General features: G+C 37.8%; 6 protein-coding genes across 6 annotated transcripts; 2 read left to right on the top strand and 4 right to left on the bottom strand.

The window, feature by feature from the left end:
* Positions 1-2,958: 2,958 nt before the first annotated feature.
* Positions 2,959-7,191, top strand: GCK72_003702 (uncharacterized protein; the record flags this gene model as incomplete). Its single annotated transcript, XM_053724199.1, has 9 exons — positions 2,959-3,067; positions 3,769-3,862; positions 3,913-4,040; positions 4,385-4,541; positions 4,586-4,664; positions 5,137-5,472; positions 5,907-6,072; positions 6,116-6,300; positions 7,126-7,191. The coding sequence occupies 9 exons, from the start codon at positions 2,959-2,961 to the stop codon at positions 7,189-7,191; spliced, it is 1,320 nt and encodes a 439-aa protein (XP_053588393.1).
* A 250-nt stretch (positions 7,192-7,441) lies between these two features.
* Positions 7,442-9,636, top strand: GCK72_003700 (uncharacterized protein; the record flags this gene model as incomplete). Its single annotated transcript, XM_053724198.1, has 2 exons — positions 7,442-7,503; positions 9,297-9,636. 2 exons carry the CDS (start codon positions 7,442-7,444, stop codon positions 9,634-9,636), a joined length of 402 nt encoding a protein of 133 aa, XP_053588392.1.
* GCK72_003701 (uncharacterized protein) lies at positions 7,452-8,000 on the bottom strand (the record flags this gene model as incomplete). Its single annotated transcript, XM_003097225.2, has 2 exons — positions 7,452-7,579; positions 7,853-8,000. 2 exons carry the CDS (start codon positions 7,998-8,000, stop codon positions 7,452-7,454), a joined length of 276 nt encoding a protein of 91 aa, XP_003097273.2.
* On the bottom strand, positions 9,280-11,538 carry GCK72_003699 (uncharacterized protein; the record flags this gene model as incomplete). Its single annotated transcript, XM_003097233.2, has 4 exons — positions 9,280-9,391; positions 9,446-9,595; positions 10,724-10,890; positions 11,422-11,538. The coding sequence occupies 4 exons, from the start codon at positions 11,536-11,538 to the stop codon at positions 9,280-9,282; spliced, it is 546 nt and encodes a 181-aa protein (XP_003097281.2).
* Positions 11,539-11,750: 212 nt separating this feature from the next.
* Positions 11,751-15,377, bottom strand: GCK72_003698 (uncharacterized protein; the record flags this gene model as incomplete). Its single annotated transcript, XM_003097245.2, has 6 exons — positions 11,751-11,837; positions 12,965-13,087; positions 13,747-13,916; positions 13,970-14,068; positions 14,514-14,738; positions 15,320-15,377. The coding sequence occupies 6 exons, from the start codon at positions 15,375-15,377 to the stop codon at positions 11,751-11,753; spliced, it is 762 nt and encodes a 253-aa protein (XP_003097293.2).
* A 712-nt stretch (positions 15,378-16,089) lies between these two features.
* On the bottom strand, positions 16,090-18,344 carry GCK72_003697 (uncharacterized protein; the record flags this gene model as incomplete). Its single annotated transcript, XM_053724197.1, has 2 exons — positions 16,090-16,374; positions 18,204-18,344. 2 exons carry the CDS (start codon positions 18,342-18,344, stop codon positions 16,090-16,092), a joined length of 426 nt encoding a protein of 141 aa, XP_053588391.1.
* Between the last annotated feature and the right edge of the window lie 623 nt (positions 18,345-18,967).

The following is an 18,967-nucleotide window of genomic DNA, read 5'->3' as shown; positions in this document are numbered from 1 at the left end:
CGTGTGTGTGAGTGTATGTATGTTTTGTTCAAATGTCTGCGTATGCAACCTCGCTGCAAACCAAGTACACTCTCTACGAAACGAGATAGTGTGGTGTGGAGAGAGATGCGAGAGAAAGAGAAAAAAAGGAAGCGCGTGCGCTCTCTCTCTCTCTCTCTTTACTAGAACTCTCTCTCTCTCTTTTTTTTCTCATTTTCTTTTTTTGTTGCCCTGTGACGAAAACGATTGCAACCTTCTTCTTCTTTTTTGCTATTGAGGGATTTGAGAAATGTTGCTTTTTTGTTTTTTTTGTTGAATTTGCATTATAATGTGATATATGTTTTAGAAATTCGAGCTCTTGAAAAAAGTGAAGTTTTTTGTTGACTTTTGGGATCAGAACACAATTAAAGTGCGGTTTAAAACGTTTTATAATAGTTTTGACTTAGTTTTTGAATTCAATTAATGTCTGAACATAAGTTTTCAATGTCAGTGAAGTGAATGTGATATTCCATGTTTTAGAATCTTATAAAGATTGTGTATCTATGGAAATGAACTTATGACTAACAACGTTTTTGACACAAAACACAACTATTTTATAATAGAAATGTTTTAGCATAGCTTTTATGTACTTTTTAATAGTTTTTTGTGTTTTTTTCAAGCTGATATAGTTACATTTCGCTCAATCTGTCAACTGGATACACTCATGTCTTTATAAGAAACATAAATGACTATTCAGGAGTTTTTGATTTTTTTATCGAATTCATCAGTAGCTTTTATCTATTTTCAAATTGTGCCAGACATGAATGTTTTCTAGATCATACCAGACATGTCTGAACTTTGTTTGAAAATTTTACTTTGTATTAGGGCAGCACTGACAACTAGGATTTTCTTCAAGTCTAATATGTTTACAAAATGTATTACATTCAAGTTGCATTTCTATTAAAACTTTGTGTCTGCGGTTCACTCAGACCTATAATATAATATAAACGAAATATGATACCGTCTCCCGATTTTTGGGGGTTAGGACGGTCCGGTCATAACTCATCCTGTCAAGACCACATATGCTTGTGATTCCGGGCCTTATCAGGTATCCATTGTAGTTGCTAAGCATACATAACTGTATCGCTTTTCATGGTAGCCTTATTCATCAATTCTTCTCGTTTCCCCCTTTTTTGTCAATTCCATCTCTAGTTTTATCTCCAATATACTTTGTGCTTCTCCACTCCCGTGTGTCCTCCTATCAATCTTTGACCTGATGACATCAGAATATATAGAGGATGTGGGTGCCGTTGTACTTTTCCAAAAGATGTATCGTTTATTCTGACCAGGAAAACAGGAAGGATGGATGGGGGATAAGATCCGATATACGTGTTCTATAGGGAATTCTATTAGACTCGCCCGGTAGATAAGAAATTTAGGTGTTGGCTAGGACAGAGAACAGAGAATTTTGGACACTTCGAGACTTTGTGGAATCGAAATTTCTATTGAAATTATAGTTGATCATCCGAATAAGTGTTACCATAACAGTAGTTTAGTAAAAATATCCTAAAACTGAAAAAGCGTAAGGTCCGCAACCAAAATATTTTTTCCGTGTAGCGTTGCGTGCGCGTTGCGGTTAAATGTAAAATTTAAATTTGGCACAGTGCCAACCGTTGTGCGATAGAGCGCGTTTTTACGACCTTACGCTTCCCATTGTTGTGTTTTTCTGCCTGACTATTTGAAACTTTCTTGACTGAAACTACATAACTCCGTTTTACTACAACGTTACCCACCAAAAAATACATTTCCATCTTCAACTATTTCCTTTTCCTGTCAGGGCGTCAAATTTGAATTTTTCGCGTTGAGACCTTTCAAAAAAGTCTCACTACTTTTTAATGTAGGATACTGTAAAATTTCGTACTTTTCTGTAAGATGTGCATATAATTCTTGAAACTCACTTTTTTGCTTGTCTTGTTCTTTGTTCGTTAAGTTGTTTCAACAAAAAAAAAGAATCAAGTGTAAATTTCTCTTCAAAAACATGAAGAATAGACCCCAAAGATCTACCTCGTGGTGTGGTGTCACCTCGCTCCCCTCCAAAACGTTTTCCCGCGAAAAAAGACACGTGACACCTTTCTAACTCAAAACACATTATCTGATAAGATTGCTGAGAGAACAAAAAGTGTTGCGAGTTACCTTTGCATCAACAACCAAAAATTTTACTTCTTGATTATATAAAATACAAAACTTATATTATTTTCTAGTCCCCCCCAAAATATTTCATCTCCCAACGTGTTTGTGGCGTGTATGGCGAGTGTAAAAATGTGTGAGTGTCAGAGATTGTCACGATGATATTTCTGTCTTTCTCTCTTCTCTTCGCCTGTATCAACTTTCTCCCTCTTCTCACCGACGTCGTTTGCGCCCCGTGACCACCAACTGATAATCGAACATTCCCCCTCTCTTACTACGCACATGTGAATTTAATTTGGAAACATTGAGGCATCATAATTTCGTAGAAGTTCTGGTTTTTCTTCTTGAGCGTTGATTTCATCTATAGTTATTCAAATAATTATACTTGGCTAGTTAAAAGCTTTCAGAAAAATATAACCTTGGTGAGGATCTCACCACAAAACGATACTGTACCCTAGAATCTAAGCGCGATGGTTTATACCGTAAAAACTGTAATAGAGGCCACCTAGTTGTGACTGTTCGCAGCGGTAAATCTCGGTTCCCAAAGAAGATATCAAAAAGCTGTTAACTGACAAAATATAGCTCAATACTCATAGAATATTTTTTCTGTTGAAAACATTTTCATTTCTTTAAAGACAGTCGAGATAGGATGCTCCAAACTCTTGTGCGCCTCTATTACAGGTTTTACGGTATGTATACTTTTCTGAAAGCTCTCATCACGATGAATTTTATTATTCAATTTCCGTCTTAATTTCCGCTTCCCCCTCCAAAAAACCTCAAATCTTTTCAGAAATAACGGCGCCTAGCCAGTCAATGTCTACGGCATTTCAAACAATGCCCACATTCACATCAGTGATCAGTGCGGTGCCCAGTATTGCCGCGATGGCACCCCAATTGGCACAACATGTCAAACAGGAAAAGGGTGAGTATTTTTTTAGAAAAATTTTTGAATTTGAATTCAGGGAGTTGAGAGCTTTCAGAGAAGTATAATTAAGTCTGGGTTTGGTCCCACCACGAAATTACTGTAGCTTCAAAAATTGGGCAACATTCTACTCTAGGCGAGGTTAAAATCGCATTTTCAAAATTTTATACCTATTTTAATCAATTGAACTTCGAAAAACGTTTTTTTGGGTTTCGGGTCCCACCACGAAATTATATATTACGGTATCGTAAGGAAAACGATACTGTAGCGCTTTCCCAGTCAAAAACATTTTTTGCAAGTTCTCATCAAACTAACTACACAGAAATCACTTTCTATGCATTTGAAACACACATTTTCCTCTTTTATCATTGTGTACAGAATCAGTGAAACCCATGTGCTTCCTGTACTGATAATAAGAAAGAGAAAACGCAACACTCTTTTTAATGAGTTCGGAGCAACGATCACATAATTTTTCGATTACAAACAAAATTGAAAGTTTTGGTGCTGAAGTTGGCACAAAATAGAAAGTATCGGGGGAAAAGTGAATTTAGCATTTCAAGAACTTTCAGGAAAGTATTATCATGATAAGGTTCCGTCACGAAAGTACGGCTGCTGGGTTACTGTAGCTTTTGTTGTTTCTTGTAAGACCCTAGATCCTAGACCCTAATACCATAACGAAAACTCAAAATTTCCCTTTCCAGGAGTCATCGGTCAATGCTTAATATGCGGCGAACCCTCCACAGGCAAACATTATGGAATAGTGGCGTGCCTTGGATGCAAAACGTTTTTTCGCAGGTACGGTTCTTACCAGATTTCGAGGATTTTCTTAATATTATTGGTTCCAGAGCAGTCGTCCAACGACAAGACACCGAGTGTAAACGAGAAAAGGCTTGTGACACAACGACGATGGCACGGAAAGCGTGCCGCGCGTGTCGGTATCGGAAGTGTTTGGAGAGTGGGATGAGTAAAGAAGGTGAGGATTTGAAAAGGGCTTTTAGAAAAGTACAATCTAGGTTTGGTCCCACAACGAAATTACTGCAGGTTCACAAATTAGGCAATTGTATCATTACACTTCTCTGAAAGCCCTCGACGAGCTTAATGAGTTTCTACCTATTTCTCAAAGGTTTCTACCTATTTCGACCAGTTTAACCTCAAACAAAGTTTTTGGGGTTTCAATTGAGTCGGGTCTCACCAAGAAATTATAAATAACGGTACTGACAACATTAGGCAACCGTATGGTTTCGTGGCAAGACCCGAATGATTATACTTTTCTAAACGATCTCCACCTTTTTATCATGAAAATTTTCAAATTTTCAGCCCTCCAACCGCGTCGTGATCTCATCGGATGCCGTCGTATCCGTTCCCGCCCCAGCTGCTCCAACTCGACACCAACACCCCCACGACCTCAAGTTGAGGATAAGACTCAGTATTTGACACTTTTGGATAATTTGACAACTATTGATGATAGGTTACGGTAAGTGGTACTAGAAATTATTCAAGAAAAATTTTGTTGTTCAGAAAAAAGAAGCTGGAAGTGGTCGCCTCCCGACAAGCCGCCATTGACCTGTCAAAGCTAACAAAACAAGGATGCATGAGTGTGAGATTTGAAATATTTTGAGAATAAAAATTGGAAAAGGATAGAGGGATAGAGAAAGGTAGAATTGGTTAAGATCGGTTGAGATCGGTTAATAATGGCTGAATATGGTTCACAATAATTACGATCGGTTGATATAATTAATTGCGGTTGGGAAAAAATTGTTACGATTCGGTAGAAACTGTTAAGAACATCTTAGAACTGTTAAGAGCAACTGAAATCGGCTGAAATTGTTTTTTATCATTATTAAGGCTAGTTAATAACAGTAAATATCGGTTAAGATCGTTTTAATAGCTATTGAGCTCGCATCAAAATGGTTATGATAGGTTCAGATTTGTTAAAATCGATTAGAGAAATTATTATTACGGTAGCTTCAAAAGTTAGGCAACTGTAGCATTTCGTGGCGAGACGCGACTTGGTCTGAATACTATTTTGACCAATTTACCGTTAATTTCTTCAAAAAAACGTTTTTCAGGCCACCGACACCTCGGGACCGTCCACCTCCCGATATGTACCCGGCGGCACCTCTCCCTCTTGTGGTGACCATAAAATGATGGTCATGCTCGGAACAGACATCTCCGTCGCCACTCAAACCGAACTTCTCATGATGCTCGAATGGACGCGAACGCTGCCAGTATTTGCCAACTTACCAGTACAGGATCGTACAGTAATATTGAAAAGATTTGCTGTACACTGCCTGATTCTGGAACACGGATACTATACGGCACAGGCGAATATCGACGACGTTTGGTTGATCACAAATGGAACGTGTATGCCGAGAAATGTCGAGAAGTTGGAGGAGGGGAGTAGAGTGAGTTTTTGCATCTTTTTTGGCACCAAAAACTTGAAAAAACTCAAATTACGCTTGCTGAGGGAATTCTGCATTTCAAGAACTTTCTGGAAAGTATAATCATGAAAGGGTCCCTTCACGAAGGCACGACTGCTGGGTTACTGTAGCTTTTGCTGTTTCTTGTAAGACCCTAGACCCTAGACCCTAGACTTCCAGAAATGTATAAACATGCGCGGTGCGAGGCTTACGACAAATAAACTTTAAAATCCTTGTCAAGTTTGTCACCGTGCCAACCAGGAATCTGCGGAACTGAAAATTTAGGAAATTTCGGAATTCGTAACTTTTCCGAAATTTCCGCTGTGGCAATCGTTGTGAGACGGAGTGAGTCCCACCACGAATCCTACAGTAATCCCGTTTACCGTATACTTTCGTGGCGAAACCCAAATTTTTTCCAGATTTCCGTGTCCGCTGATCGTCGATGGCGTCAGGAGAAGCTGTACAAACAGATGACCGATTGTTGTATTGACGAAGTGGCGACACCCCTCAGAAATCTGAAATTAAGCCCTCAAGAGATTGTGGTCATCAAGATTATTGTGCTTTTTAATTGCGGTTGCTCCTCAGGTAATTTTTGCTATTTTTGCTGATTTGGAAAAAAGTTTTCCAGATTACTCCGAAATCACAGAAGCGTCTCGCCGAGTCGTTCTGACATTCCGAAATAAAGTGATCTCCGCCCTTTTCGCGTATTATGAAAGTGTTGGTCTCGAAAATTATGCTGAAAGATTCGGAAATTTAGTGTTGATGTTGTCGGGCGTGTCTTCCGCAGCATCGACCATGTTGGAGGCGTATCAGGTGAGAATTCTTGAAATCGGGAGGTTTATTATTAGTTCGACACAGTTTTTACAACTGTGCTCCACAGAAATTCCCTTCAAAATTGTCTCTTTTTCTCTGAGTCTCTGAATTTCGCACCGAATTTTCTTCGGTTTCGGTAGTGCATGTTGTAAGAAGCGTGCCTTTTGATGAAAAACAGGTTTTAATGAAAAACAAAATTATTATGTAAAAAATATGGTGCATCGTATATGTATGCACTGAATGCACCATAGTTGCTCATTTTTTAACAAAATTTTCTGAAAGCTTTCAAAATTTCCAAATTAAGATCAACATACATATTCCGCTTTTGATTGTGTTTTAAATTTTAAACCAAAAACTAGAAAAAATTCAAAAAAAAATTAAAACGGTTTTTTCTAACTTCCAAGACTTTTTATAAACTGAAAATAGTTCTCATGGCATGCAGTTTGAATATTAGTCAAATTTTCACAGTTAACTATTTAAACATGGTTCACCAACATAACCGCGACGCGCACGCAACGCGACTCGGAAAAAATTCTGCTCGTTGGGGATATTACGCCTCGCACTGCTGTCGCACCGTAAACTTTTACACCCGTTACATAATCAACCCTCAAATTTTAATTTTAAAAGGCGACAATTTTAAAACCCGATAAAACTGCAGCAAAAACCAGAAAAAACCAACCAAGAATTTTGAATTTTTGCCGCTGCTCGTCAAATATGGTGCATCGTACGCAATTTACATGATGCACCATATCTGCCGCGCAAACTCTGAAATTTCAATTTTCAGCTCAAAATTCTGCGTTTTTTACTAAATTAATTAATTTCCAGGTGATGCGTCTCTTCAAAATCACTCCATTCGATCCGCTCTCTCAGGAATTGTTGTTCAACATCTAGTTATCGTTTATTTTGTTACTTTTTCCTTGTTTTCCCTCCAAACCTGTAAATATCCCCGAATCTTTGCTCAAAACTTCTTTTCTCGATGCCTAAGTGATCCCGCTGAAATACCTCTTGTGTATATTTTAAGGAATGTCCTCCCCACCTATCACTTGTCACAACGTGTTACGGGTAATTTGATTATTTTCAATGAAATTTAAAAAACAAATGAATTTTATATCAAAAAACTGCTAAAAATCGGCTAAAAACAATGAAATCGATCAAATTTTCGCTTTCGGACGAGTTCCAGCTTTTCCGAGTTGTGGTTGTCCGGTGAGTCGATTGAAGTTCATGATGACGTCCATTGCAGACATGTTTTCCGTTGAAATGTGCAGTTTTTGACCGTCGTCTGCAAAATAATTATTTTGTGTTAATTTTTCTCAGAATTCATCAAAAAATGTATATTATAAATTCCCGACACTGCGCCGCATGGCTTTTGGCGCCTCTAATTTGTTCAAAATGGTCTCGAAGCGAAAAACATTATTTGCATTTATTTTTAGACCTGCAAAGCTCGAAAATAGGGTATTTGATCTTTTTCAACTACGAGACCATTCCGCGAAATTTCTAATAAATTATATGCGCCTTTAAAGCCATGCGGCGCAGTGTTGTGAATTTATAATACCAAGAGTGGTGACAAAGAACGGCGCACGTCGATCGTTTCGGATTTCGGTCTTGACACGAACATTCGGGTTGGTCAATCGCACTTTTGGCGCCATTATCGAGTGCCAGAATGTGCGGATTGAGAGATTGTCGTGGTGGAGAGGGTCCATCGAGATATCGATTGATTTTACCTGGAGAGAATTTTGATAAAATATTTTTTTTAACTTTCAAATTTCTTTTCTTCAGGTAAGAAACTTTTCTTATTGACGCATATGCTAAAAATCGCTCTAACCACCGCTATTTCCGTTTTCCTGGAGCCTTGGTGGAGGAGTTTTTCCGCGCGGCCGTGTAGTCCTCTCGAACAAGTTTTTGCTCAATTTATATCAAGAAAAAATGCGAAAAAAGACTAAGAAAACGAGAAATTGAGCAAAAATCTTGTCCGAGAGGACTACACGGCCGTGTGGAAAAACTTTTCCATCAAGGCTCCAGGAAAACGGAAATTGTGCCTTTTTGAGCTATTTTTAGCATATTCGTCAATGATATTTTTTTTAAAAGAATTGTCTGAAGTATCGGAATCTACAATTAAAAAATATGACTTCGTACTTCTTTAATAAAAATCAAGTTTTCTCAAAAATGCGGAAAAGTTTCATCTCAAAACCGGTCATTTCGCAACCACGATGTTTCGAAACCAAATTGTTTTGAAATTTGGGTCAGTTTGTAAACTTTAAAAACTGTAAACTTTAAAATATCGAGTACATTGGAACTTAGGTCAATTGATTTTCTCATAATCAAAAAGTTGTGCGGTTCCCAAATGGTTGCCAAAATCGACAGTTGCGAAATGTCTCTTCCCGCTTAAAACTTAAAACTCAACCTTCTGCAAATTGAGAGCCCTGGTGGCGAGTGCCAACCGCTCCGCCGGATTCCAACGTACTCCATATCGGATTTTCGACCAGAGTTGACTCATTTTTACGCTAAATGGAAATCGGGAATAGGAAATTGAATCTGTAATCAGAAAAGCAGAAAAGATATTGAAAAAGTTGAAGAAACCTTCGAAAAATTCAAAAAAAAAAATTAGTGAAAATTTTTTCATCGAAAAAATTCAAAAATCTCAATCTCTCAATGGGGAAAATGAAAAAGTAAGAAGAAAGGAAAGGGAAAAAAACAAGAAACGATAGGAAAGAGAAACACAAACACAACAACAAAGATATTAGCAGTTCATCCCTCTTACATCTGCGCCCCGTCGCAAACAAGAGAGTATCGGCGAGAGAGACGCAGAATTTTTGACTTATTCTCGCATTTTTTTCATAGAAAATCAGAAAAATACTAAGAAAAAAGCGGAAATAAGTCAAAAACAGTGAAAATCTGCGTCTCTCGCCTATGCTCTCTCGTGTGCGGTGGGGCGCAGTTGTAAGAAAAGTGGGAAATTTCAGAATTTCAGACAAAATTTAGTCACATGTGATTATCAGAATTCTTGAAGGCGGCGGCCAATTCGCAGATCTTCTCGATATTCTCCTCCATTTGATCGGGTGTTTCGGATTGGAGTTCGTGCACGATTTCTTCTCTGAAAGCAACAAAAAAAAAGAAATTTATTTAAGATTTTTTGAAATCTCCGTACTTATAAGACTCCTTAGCCTCCTCCAACAAGGATCCGAAGATCTCGCATTCGACGTTCTCTTTGATTTTGAAGTCGGTGTAGCCACGAGATTTGAGACGATCGTAGAGCTTTTCGGTGGAGCAACGAAGCACGACGACGACGTCGAACCATCTGGAATTGGAATGATTTGGATGATGGTTGGGGGTGTCTAATGGGCAGATTTCTCAACTTTCAGAGTATGAGTGTCTATCTATATCATAGTTATAGGGAATAGAAAGGAAGTTTAAGATTTCAAACATACGAAATCTAAAGGTCTGTCTGTATGCAATCTTACAGTGTATTAATCATACTTGTCAACCGGGCCGGCTCGTAACTCGCTTCAAACTGAGTTTTGTGAGCTGAAAAATATACCAAAATGTAGATCTCGACGAGTTCTATGTCCGTGACCTACTACGGGTCGGATCTCTATTCGTTAATATGCCACGGGCCGGGCTAGAAAGGCTTTTTTGGCCATTTTCGAGTTTTTTGGCACTTTTTGCCGGCCCGCGGCACATTAACGAATAGTCATCCGGCCCATAGCAGATAACAGACATAGAACTCGTCGAGATCTACATTTTGGTATATTTTTCAGCTCATAATATTCATTTTGGCAAATACTCATTTACTACCTGCTCATTTACTATCAATTGCTCATTTACTACCTTACTCATTTACTCCCATTACTCTTTTACTACCATTTACTCATTTACTACCGTTTGCTCATTTACTACTTTTACTCTTTTACTACTTTTTACTCATTTACTACTTTAGAGCGATATGCTGGGATTCAGTTTTCACCACTCTCTTAGGCTTAGGTTTCTTAGAAATTCGGAAAAAATTGACGAAAACGGTTATTCATCGTATCTGTCAATTGTTTTCCGAATTTCTAAGAAACCTAAGCCTAAGAGAATGGTGAAAAGTGAAGTAGTAAATGAGCAGTACGGTAGTAAATGAGTAAAAGTAGTAAATGAGCAAACGGTAGTAAATGAGTAAATGGTAGTAAATGAGTTGAAGTAGTAAATGAGTATTTGCCTTTCTATTTTTCTGAATTTCAGTCTCTCTCTGAAATGTATCTCACTCAGAGCAAACTAGAAGAAGATCGCTGGAAATCAGGATTCCGGATGTGTCGAATTCTAGATTTCTAGGATTTCTGACAATCCAGATGTCCGGACTCTCAATTTCACTGGATTTCAGGTAATTATAATATCAGCAAGTCTGTCTGTCCATCCGCACTTCCAGATGTCTCTCCCCCTCTCATACCTCTCGGGAAACAGATCACATCCGTGATAATCCACCACAATTCCCCCGTCATCACTGTCCATTCGTTCCGAGATGTGATCCAACAGTTTGTCCTCATCCAACACGTGGCAATTGTATTGCTCGTCGAATTCGCCTTGCAAATTGTTCTCGCGCACTTCTTTGCTGATCTGGAACGAGAAAAATGGGTTTTCGAAATTAATCTGTATATTTTTAGGCTGAAAATCCACTTTTTTTAGGGTCAAAAAATGATTTTTATGGTCGAAAAATGGTCTTTTAGAGTCAAAAAAAGAGTTTTTAGAGTCGAAAAATGGTCTTTTATGGTCAAAAAATTAGTTTTTATTTAGAGTCGAAAAATGAATTTTTAGAGTAGAAAATGTTGATAACGACGTTTTTAGGCTGAAAATCCCTTTTTTCCACGAAAATCGCTATTTTTGGGTTGAAAATCCTCTTTTTTCCACAAAATTGCTCTTATTAGGCTGAAAATTTCCTTTTTTCCCCGAAAAATCGTCATTTTTAGGCTGAAAATCGACACTTTTAAGCTGGAAATCCCTTTTTTTCCACAAAAATCGCCCTTTTAAGGCTGAAAATCTCCAATTTTTTTTAATAACAATCGTTATTTGTAGGCTTAAAATCCCTTTTTTTCCACAAAAATCGTCATTTTTTGGCTGAAAATCCTCTTTTTTTCCCATTTATCTCACCTCAATAAACTCGAATCCCAACTTTTCGGCGACCTGTTGTCCCAACGTCGATTTGCCGGTTCCCGGTGATCCGGTCACCAAAATATTGGGTTTTCGGCGAGTTTCCGGTGTGGCCATACTGAATTGTTGATTGTTGTTCGCATAGTAATAACTACCCATTTTTTGGCTGGAATTTCAGACAAAATGGTATAAAGTATAGGTATAGCTGTTGGGGAAGAGAACAGCGATAGAAATAAATAAGAAAAATAGAGATTTAAAGCAATAATTTAATCAGGAAAAATGGTGGAAAATAGAAAAAAACAGGGAATTTCAGATCACAAAAAAAGGAATTAATGTCCGTATTGAACCTGTTTCAAATCGGCACGTTTCGACATATCCATCGTTAGATTTTGAATTTCGACAAGGGTTTCGTTGATCTGGAAATAGGGGCGGGATTTTAGAGGAAAATTGGATTTTTGGTGTTGAAAAATGGATTTTTTGGGTCGGCAAATGGTTTTTAGGCTCGAAAATGTAGAAAATTATGCTTTTAGATGTGAAGAACGGAATTATAAGCTCAAAATTCGACTTTTTGTATTAAAAATTGAATATCTAGAGTGGTTTTTGCATTGAAAAAGCGCATTTCATGCTTTTCGATGTGAAAAACTCAATTTCACTTTCAAAATCTTATTTTCCGCATTATTGAGTTTTCTCAAGTTTTCTGAGTGGAAATCGGGGCTTTTCCAGTCAGAAACAGTGTTAATTTGACTGAAAAACTGGATTTTTAAGCCAAAATTAGGTTATTTGAGCTTTTTGGCTCAAAACTTCGATTTTCTATGTTCAAAATCATGTTTTTCAGTAGAAAATTGAGCTTAAAATCTATATTTTCAGTTTCTAACCAGCTGAAAACCTCGGTCACCTGCCTTCTAGCAAAAAATGGGGGCGTGGCTTTCAGAAAATCTATAAATCCGTGAGGTGTAACGCGGTTGTCATGGAGACCGACCCTATTTTTCAGTCACTTGCGTGGAAAATAACTAATGAAAAAAAGTAATAAAACGGAGCGGAGGCTGAAAATTGCAAAATCGAGAAAGTGATCATTTGATCTCAGGGGAAATCAAAAAAATGGGAGAATTTTAAAAGATTTTAAGCGACAAATTGGTTTTTGAACGGAGGGAGGGGGAAGCCTTTGGTAGACAAAGGAAAACTTTTAAAATTCTCAAAAAAAAAGACAGATCACACACTGATTTTTGAAGTGAAACCTGACAGATGTTTGCTTTTGGAAAGTGTATTTTTAAATTTTCTGAAATTTTGAAAAGAAGCCATTTGCAATAAGAGGATTGTTCTTTGAAGTAAGGTATTTTAGCACGGCACTCTTCTTACAACCGCGCTCTACCGAAACCGAAGAAAATGGTGTGCGAAATTGAGAGACGCAGAGAAAAAGAGACATTTTTCAAGGGCATTTCGGTGGAGCGCAGTTGTAAGAACTTTGTCGAGCGAAAAAATCAAAAAATGTAACATTTTCAATTTCGCAAGTATGAAGTAAGGACTATCCGATAATCGAAATTACCATTTTCGAGACATCTCTCAACTGACTCAAACATATGAGTCGAAGGAGTCGAGCCGAGAAATGGGCGGCTCCGTTCTTTGGAACTTCCATTCCGATCGGGAAGTCTTTGATGTCGAGAAGCTTCTGAAATGGAAGAGAGAATTGGGATTTGATAGAAAAATGTCTGTTTGATGTACTGTATGTTCGGAGTCTTTTTTTGCTGGAAAAACGCGGCAGAGGTGCGCCAGCTCTCAGAATTCTGTAATGTGAGACCTGGAAAGCGTCAAAGGCGCCCAGTTCTTATTTTTTGGAGTTTTTGTGGTGAAAAACGCGCCTGAGGTAAGCCAGCTCTCCAAATTCTGCAGTTTGAAACCTGAAAAGCGCGTCAAAGGCGCCCTAGACTCAACTATGGGCAATTTATGTTTTACTGGTTATTTTTAATTCAACAAACGTGACAACGACGCCCCAGTCCTTATTTTTTGAAGTTTTTGCGCTGAAAAACGCGCCTGAGGTGCGCCAGATCTCAAAATTCTGTTATTTGAAACCTGAAAAAACGCGTCTAAGGCGCCCCAATCTCAAATATAGACAATTTATGTTTTATTGGTCTTTTCGATACAAAAAACGCGTCAACGACGCTACAGCCCTCATTTTTTGGAGTTTTTGCGATGAAAAACGCGCCTGAGGTACGCCAGATCTCAAAATTCTATAGTTTGAGACCTGGAAAGGGTCAAAGGCGCCCCAGACTCAAGTATAGACAATTTGTGCACTAGAAACGCGTCTAAAGGCACGCCAGATCTACCTACCTTTCCCTTCAACACCTCGTCCGTTTCCTCGCCAATCACATCGTCCGACAAATTCTCCGTAATATACAAACACGCCGCTTTCATCAGAACCTTCGGATCCGGATGATGTTCAGAGATTCCCAGAATCGAGCAGAGTGCTCGCGCGTTTTCAGCGAATTTTGGGGAGGAGTCTGGAAAAAATTGAATTCGGAAACAGGGAATTTGCGAAAATGAAGTTGCATACAGTCGAGTCGATTCATCGGATTCTGCGAGTCTCGATGGGCTTCCAGCACTTTTTCCGCTTGATCTTTGAGCCGTTTCGATGAGAGCTCAGTGTCGCCACCTGGAAATGGGCGGAGCTTAAAAGAAATGCCAATTTTCCGGTTAAAAAAGTCATTTTTGGGCTAAAATCTCATTTTTTGAGTTAAAAATGTCGATTTTTGGGCTGAAAATGGTAAATTTTTGGGTTAAAAATCATAATTTTTGTGTTAAAAATGTATAATTTTTTGGTTGAAAATCTCAATTTTTCGGTTGAAAATGACAAATTTTTCAGTTAAAAATGGACAATTTTTGAGTTAAAAATCATGAATTTTTTGGGCTAAAATCTCAATTTTTGAGTTAAAAATGTAGAACCTTTGGGTTTAAAAAGTCGATTTTTGGATTAAAAATGATACTTTTTGGATTAAAAATGCTCAATTTTTGGACTGAAAATCTCAAATTTTTGTGTGAAAATCGACATTCCTGTCATGTCTGTTCAACTGTCTGTCTATCCGGATGTCTTCAAGTACCTTTCTGCTCATAAATCTTCGCAACCGCCGCATTCAGCACATAATCGACTGCGGCTGCTCTCGAACACCCATCTGGTGCACCGAGATCTCTGAAATATGTCTCCAACTCAGCCGTCCATTTCGATGTATCAGTTTCGTCCATCATTTGAGCCGACCAATTCTCGCCACGATTTTTCAGATGCACTTCTTCGACGGTCGCGATGAGACGACGGATCTCGAAGTCGTCTGGAACGTGGAAGAAAATGTGGATTTTAGATACTAAAAATGTAATTTTTAACTCAAAAAACCTAGTTTTCAAGCAGAAAAATGAATTTTTGGTGTTGAAATAGACGAAAATTCTATTTTTGATATTAAAATGTAATCTTTTACTCAAAAAATCTAGTTTTCAAGCAGAAAAATAAATTTTTGGTGTTGAAATAGACGAAAATTCTATTTTTGATATTAAAATGTAATCTTTTACTCAAAAAACCTAGTTTTCAAGCAGAAAAATGAATTTTTGGTGTTGAAATATTTAGACGAAAAACATTTTTTCTAGCAGAAAAATAGATTTTCTATGATAGAATAGATGAAAAATCTATTTTTCATGTTAAAAATGTCGTTTTAAACTTTAAAAACCTAGTTTTCAAGCAGAAATATTGGATTTATGAAGATAAAATAGTCGAAAACCCTATTTTTATTCTTCAAATGTGATTTTCAACTCAAAAAACCTTTAAAATCTACTTTTTCGAACGAAAAAAGTTTCGTAAACCTAGTTTTCTAGAAGAATTACAAAATTTAAGAAATATCTGAAATTTTCCATAATTTACCATCAAAATTGACATAATCCCGATCGTATTCCACTGCTCTCAACTTTCTTCTGCTCATATTTGGGAATGCTGAAAATTGTTTTTTAATTTGAAATTGTTAGGCTCCGCCCATTTTCAGACAACCTCAAGTGACAAAAAATATATAAAATTCAGGTTCAAAACCTTCAAAAAACCACAAAAATCTTATAAATAAATAGAAAAATCCGTATTTTTTATATATTCATTAAAATGAGTTGAGCAGAAATGTTGAGATTCAGATATATAAAGGGAATGAGCAGAGGAAGAGAACAGGTAGAGTGAGATTCAGAGTGATTTTTACAGTAGAAAATGGGAAAAAATGGGAAAAATTGAAGGTCGAGATACAGTAATTGATAAAGTTTAAAAGAGGTAAAAATTGGAGGTTTCTGATGAAAAATGGGATAAAAATATAAAAAAAATGTAGCAAAAAGAGAATTTTCGACGAAAATATGTCAAAAAATGAGGGAACGAAGGAAAATACTGGAAAAGGCTAAATAGCCGTTAAAAAACTTGGAAAATGAGTAGAAAATGTTGAAAATAGAGTGATTTTCGACCATTTTCTATAGATTTTCAACAATTTTTCATCATTTTTGATGAGAAATTGTAAAAATCATAAAAAGGGTTCGGTAAAGTTGGAATGAGTTAAAATTGGGAGTTTCAGAAGAAAATGGGATAAAAATTAGAGAAAAATCTTGGCAAAATGAGTTGAAAATTTCAAAAATAAAGCTATTTTTCATCCATTTTCAGCCAAATCACGCCATCATCTCCGCCGCCGTCATCTTCTCGACCTTAACCTCGACAACATACTTAATCTTGAATCTCTCCTGATCGAACATGACATATTCATCATAAAGCAGTTGAGTTTCCTCTTCAATCTCCTCTAATCCACATTTGAATGCTGGAATTCCATTGATATCGACTGTTTCTTTTGGTGTATGACGTCCCGCTGCATACACTGACAACTTCTTATTCTGTTGAACTTGTTCGTCGGCGTCAACTTCCGATCCGTAGAGAACCAATGGATTCGCGGTTTCCACCTGGAAAAAAAGTGGGAAAAATTGTGGATTTTAGACCAAAAACTTTGTATTTTCTACGGGAATTTATTAGCAGAGCAATATCGTTACAACTGCGCTCCATCGCATACGAGAGAGGCGAGAGACGCAGAGTTTTTTGGCGCGAAACAGATTTTCACCATTTTTGATCTATTTTCACAAGTTTTAATAAAAATTTGCCAATTTCCGAGTGAAAATTATGCAAAAATAGATCAAAAATGGTGAAAATCTGTTTCGCGCCAGAAAAAACTCTGCGTCTCTCGCCGATACTCTCTCGTTTGCAGTGGGGCGTAGTTGTAATAAGGCGGGGGCTGCTAATAAAAAATTACCAAAAAATACCAAATTTTCAGATAATCGGGGGAAGAACTTTCGGTGGCCTAGAAACACAAAAACGAAAAGTTCGGTCAGCACTAACCATTTTGAAATTTTGAAATTTTCGAGCTAAAAAATCGCGTTTTTATAGTGAATTTTAGCCAAAAAACGTTGTATTTTCACGGGGAATTTCAAGAATCAGGAAAAAAACGCGAATTTTCAGCCCGAAAATGCTCAAAATTCCGAAGTGATTAGTGCTGGTCAAACTTTTCATTTTTGGGGTTTTAGGTCATTCTAAACGTTTTTTTTTCACAATGTTTCTTGAAGTGCGTCGTTTTATCAGAATTATTAAACTGGCAACACTGAAAACAGGCTGAGATTCAAGAATAGTCGGGTGGAAGAAGTTTCCGTGGCCTAGAAGCACAAAAGAAAAAAGTTCGGCCAACACTAACCATTTTGCAATTTTTAGCATTTTCGAGCTGAAAAATCGCGTTTTATGCCGGATTTTAGCCGAAAAAGTTGTATTTTCAAGGGGAATTTCAAGAATTTGGAAAAAAACACGATTTTTCAGTCCGAAAATGCTCAAAATTCCTTAGTGCTGGTCAAACTTTTCATTTTTGGGGTTTTAGGCCATTCTAAACGGTTTTTTTTCACGATTTTTCTTGAAGTGCATCGTTTTATCAGAATTATTAAACTGGCAACACTGAAAACAGGCTGAGATTCAAGAGTAATACCGAAATAGTCGGGTGGAAGAACTTTCCGTGGCCTAGAACCCCAAAGAAGGCCACCACTAACCACTTTGAGCATTTTCTGAAAAATCGCGTTTTTATAGCGGATTTTAGCCAAAAAACGTTGTATTTTCACGGGGAATTTCAAGAATTTGGAAAAAAAACACGATTTTTCAGCCCGAAAATGCTCAAATTAGGGGTTTTAGGCCATTCTAAACTTTTTTTTCACAATGTTTCTTGAAGTGCGTCGTTTTATCAGAATTATTAAGCTAACAACACTGAAAACAGGCTGAGATTCAAGAATAGTCGAGTAGAAGAAGTTTCCGTGGCCTAGAAACACAAAAGAAAAAAGTTCGGCCAGCACTGACCATTTTGGAATTTTGAGCATTTTCGAGCTGAAAAATTGCGTTTTAAGAAAAACAAAACGTTGAAAATACGCATTTTCAATCTAAAAAATGTGTCTCCTTACCTCACAAAGAAGCATAAAAACCCTCTTCGACACCTCCGGGCAACAATAATTCCTCCGGGCAACGAAAGGCGCGTGGCCGTCCACGCTGGCAATGACGTGACGACCTTCGAATTATAGAACTAGTGAACTCTGATATTGATTATTCTTTGGTTTAACCATACATAAAACCACCGCTCATATAAACGACTGTCTATCGATTCTTGGCTATTCTTATTCGGCTTCACGATATAATATTGGCGATCAGGAAACTAAAAGTACTCAGGTATTATGGGGGAAGAAAAATTAGCATTTGCAAAAGAGCTCACTGAAACGCTGCGAATGTTCCGCGAACAAATGGTGGCGTCGGCGGAAATCCAGCAACAGCAGATGGCTGACAATCGGCGGCTACACGAAGAAATAGCGGCACGAGCTGCAGCTGGATCCGAGACGGAGACTCTTGAGAACATGACTGTGCAGACACCCCGAGCCAGAAACAACGCTCGGTTAATGGGTGACTTGGCAAGACGACTTCCACGTTTTGTGTTCACGCTTGATGAACCAGATTCTTTTAAGAAATGGTTTTCACGTCATGAGTTGGTGATTGTTGAAGATGGAAAAGACTTATCGTCAAGAGAGCAAGTCCGGTTACTACTGGGTGCTCTCGATGAATCAGCGTTCCATCGTTATGTCGACTCGCAGCGTGAAGCTGCCGATGTATATGACATTCCATTCAAGGATACAGTTGAGGCGTTAGGAAGAGTATTTGGTTCACATCGTAGTCTGATGATGAAACGACAAGAGTGCCTTCAAATCACGCGAGCTTCCGGAATGTTCCACGATCCACTCGAATATAGCAACAGAATCAGCGAAGCTGTCCTAGATTCGAAGTTGGCTACCATGTCAACAGATGATTGGTCCGTTTTTTTGTTCCTCCGGGGATTAGATGGACCTGGTGATGCTGCAGCCAAAGCATTCTTGATGCAGTGGGCTGAGCAGTGCGAGCGGAAGAAGGAGAAAGTCACATTGGCTTTGATTCATGATGAGTGGCTCCGCTTTCTTCAACTCAAACAACAGACAAAAACGGTGGCAG

This window comes from Caenorhabditis remanei, chromosome II (genome assembly GCF_010183535.1).
Source record: "Caenorhabditis remanei strain PX506 chromosome II, whole genome shotgun sequence".
NCBI lineage: Eukaryota > Metazoa > Nematoda > Chromadorea > Rhabditida > Rhabditidae > Caenorhabditis > Caenorhabditis remanei.
The sequence above is the reverse complement of the archived record's forward strand: the minus strand, read 5'-3'. Positions and strand labels throughout refer to the sequence as shown.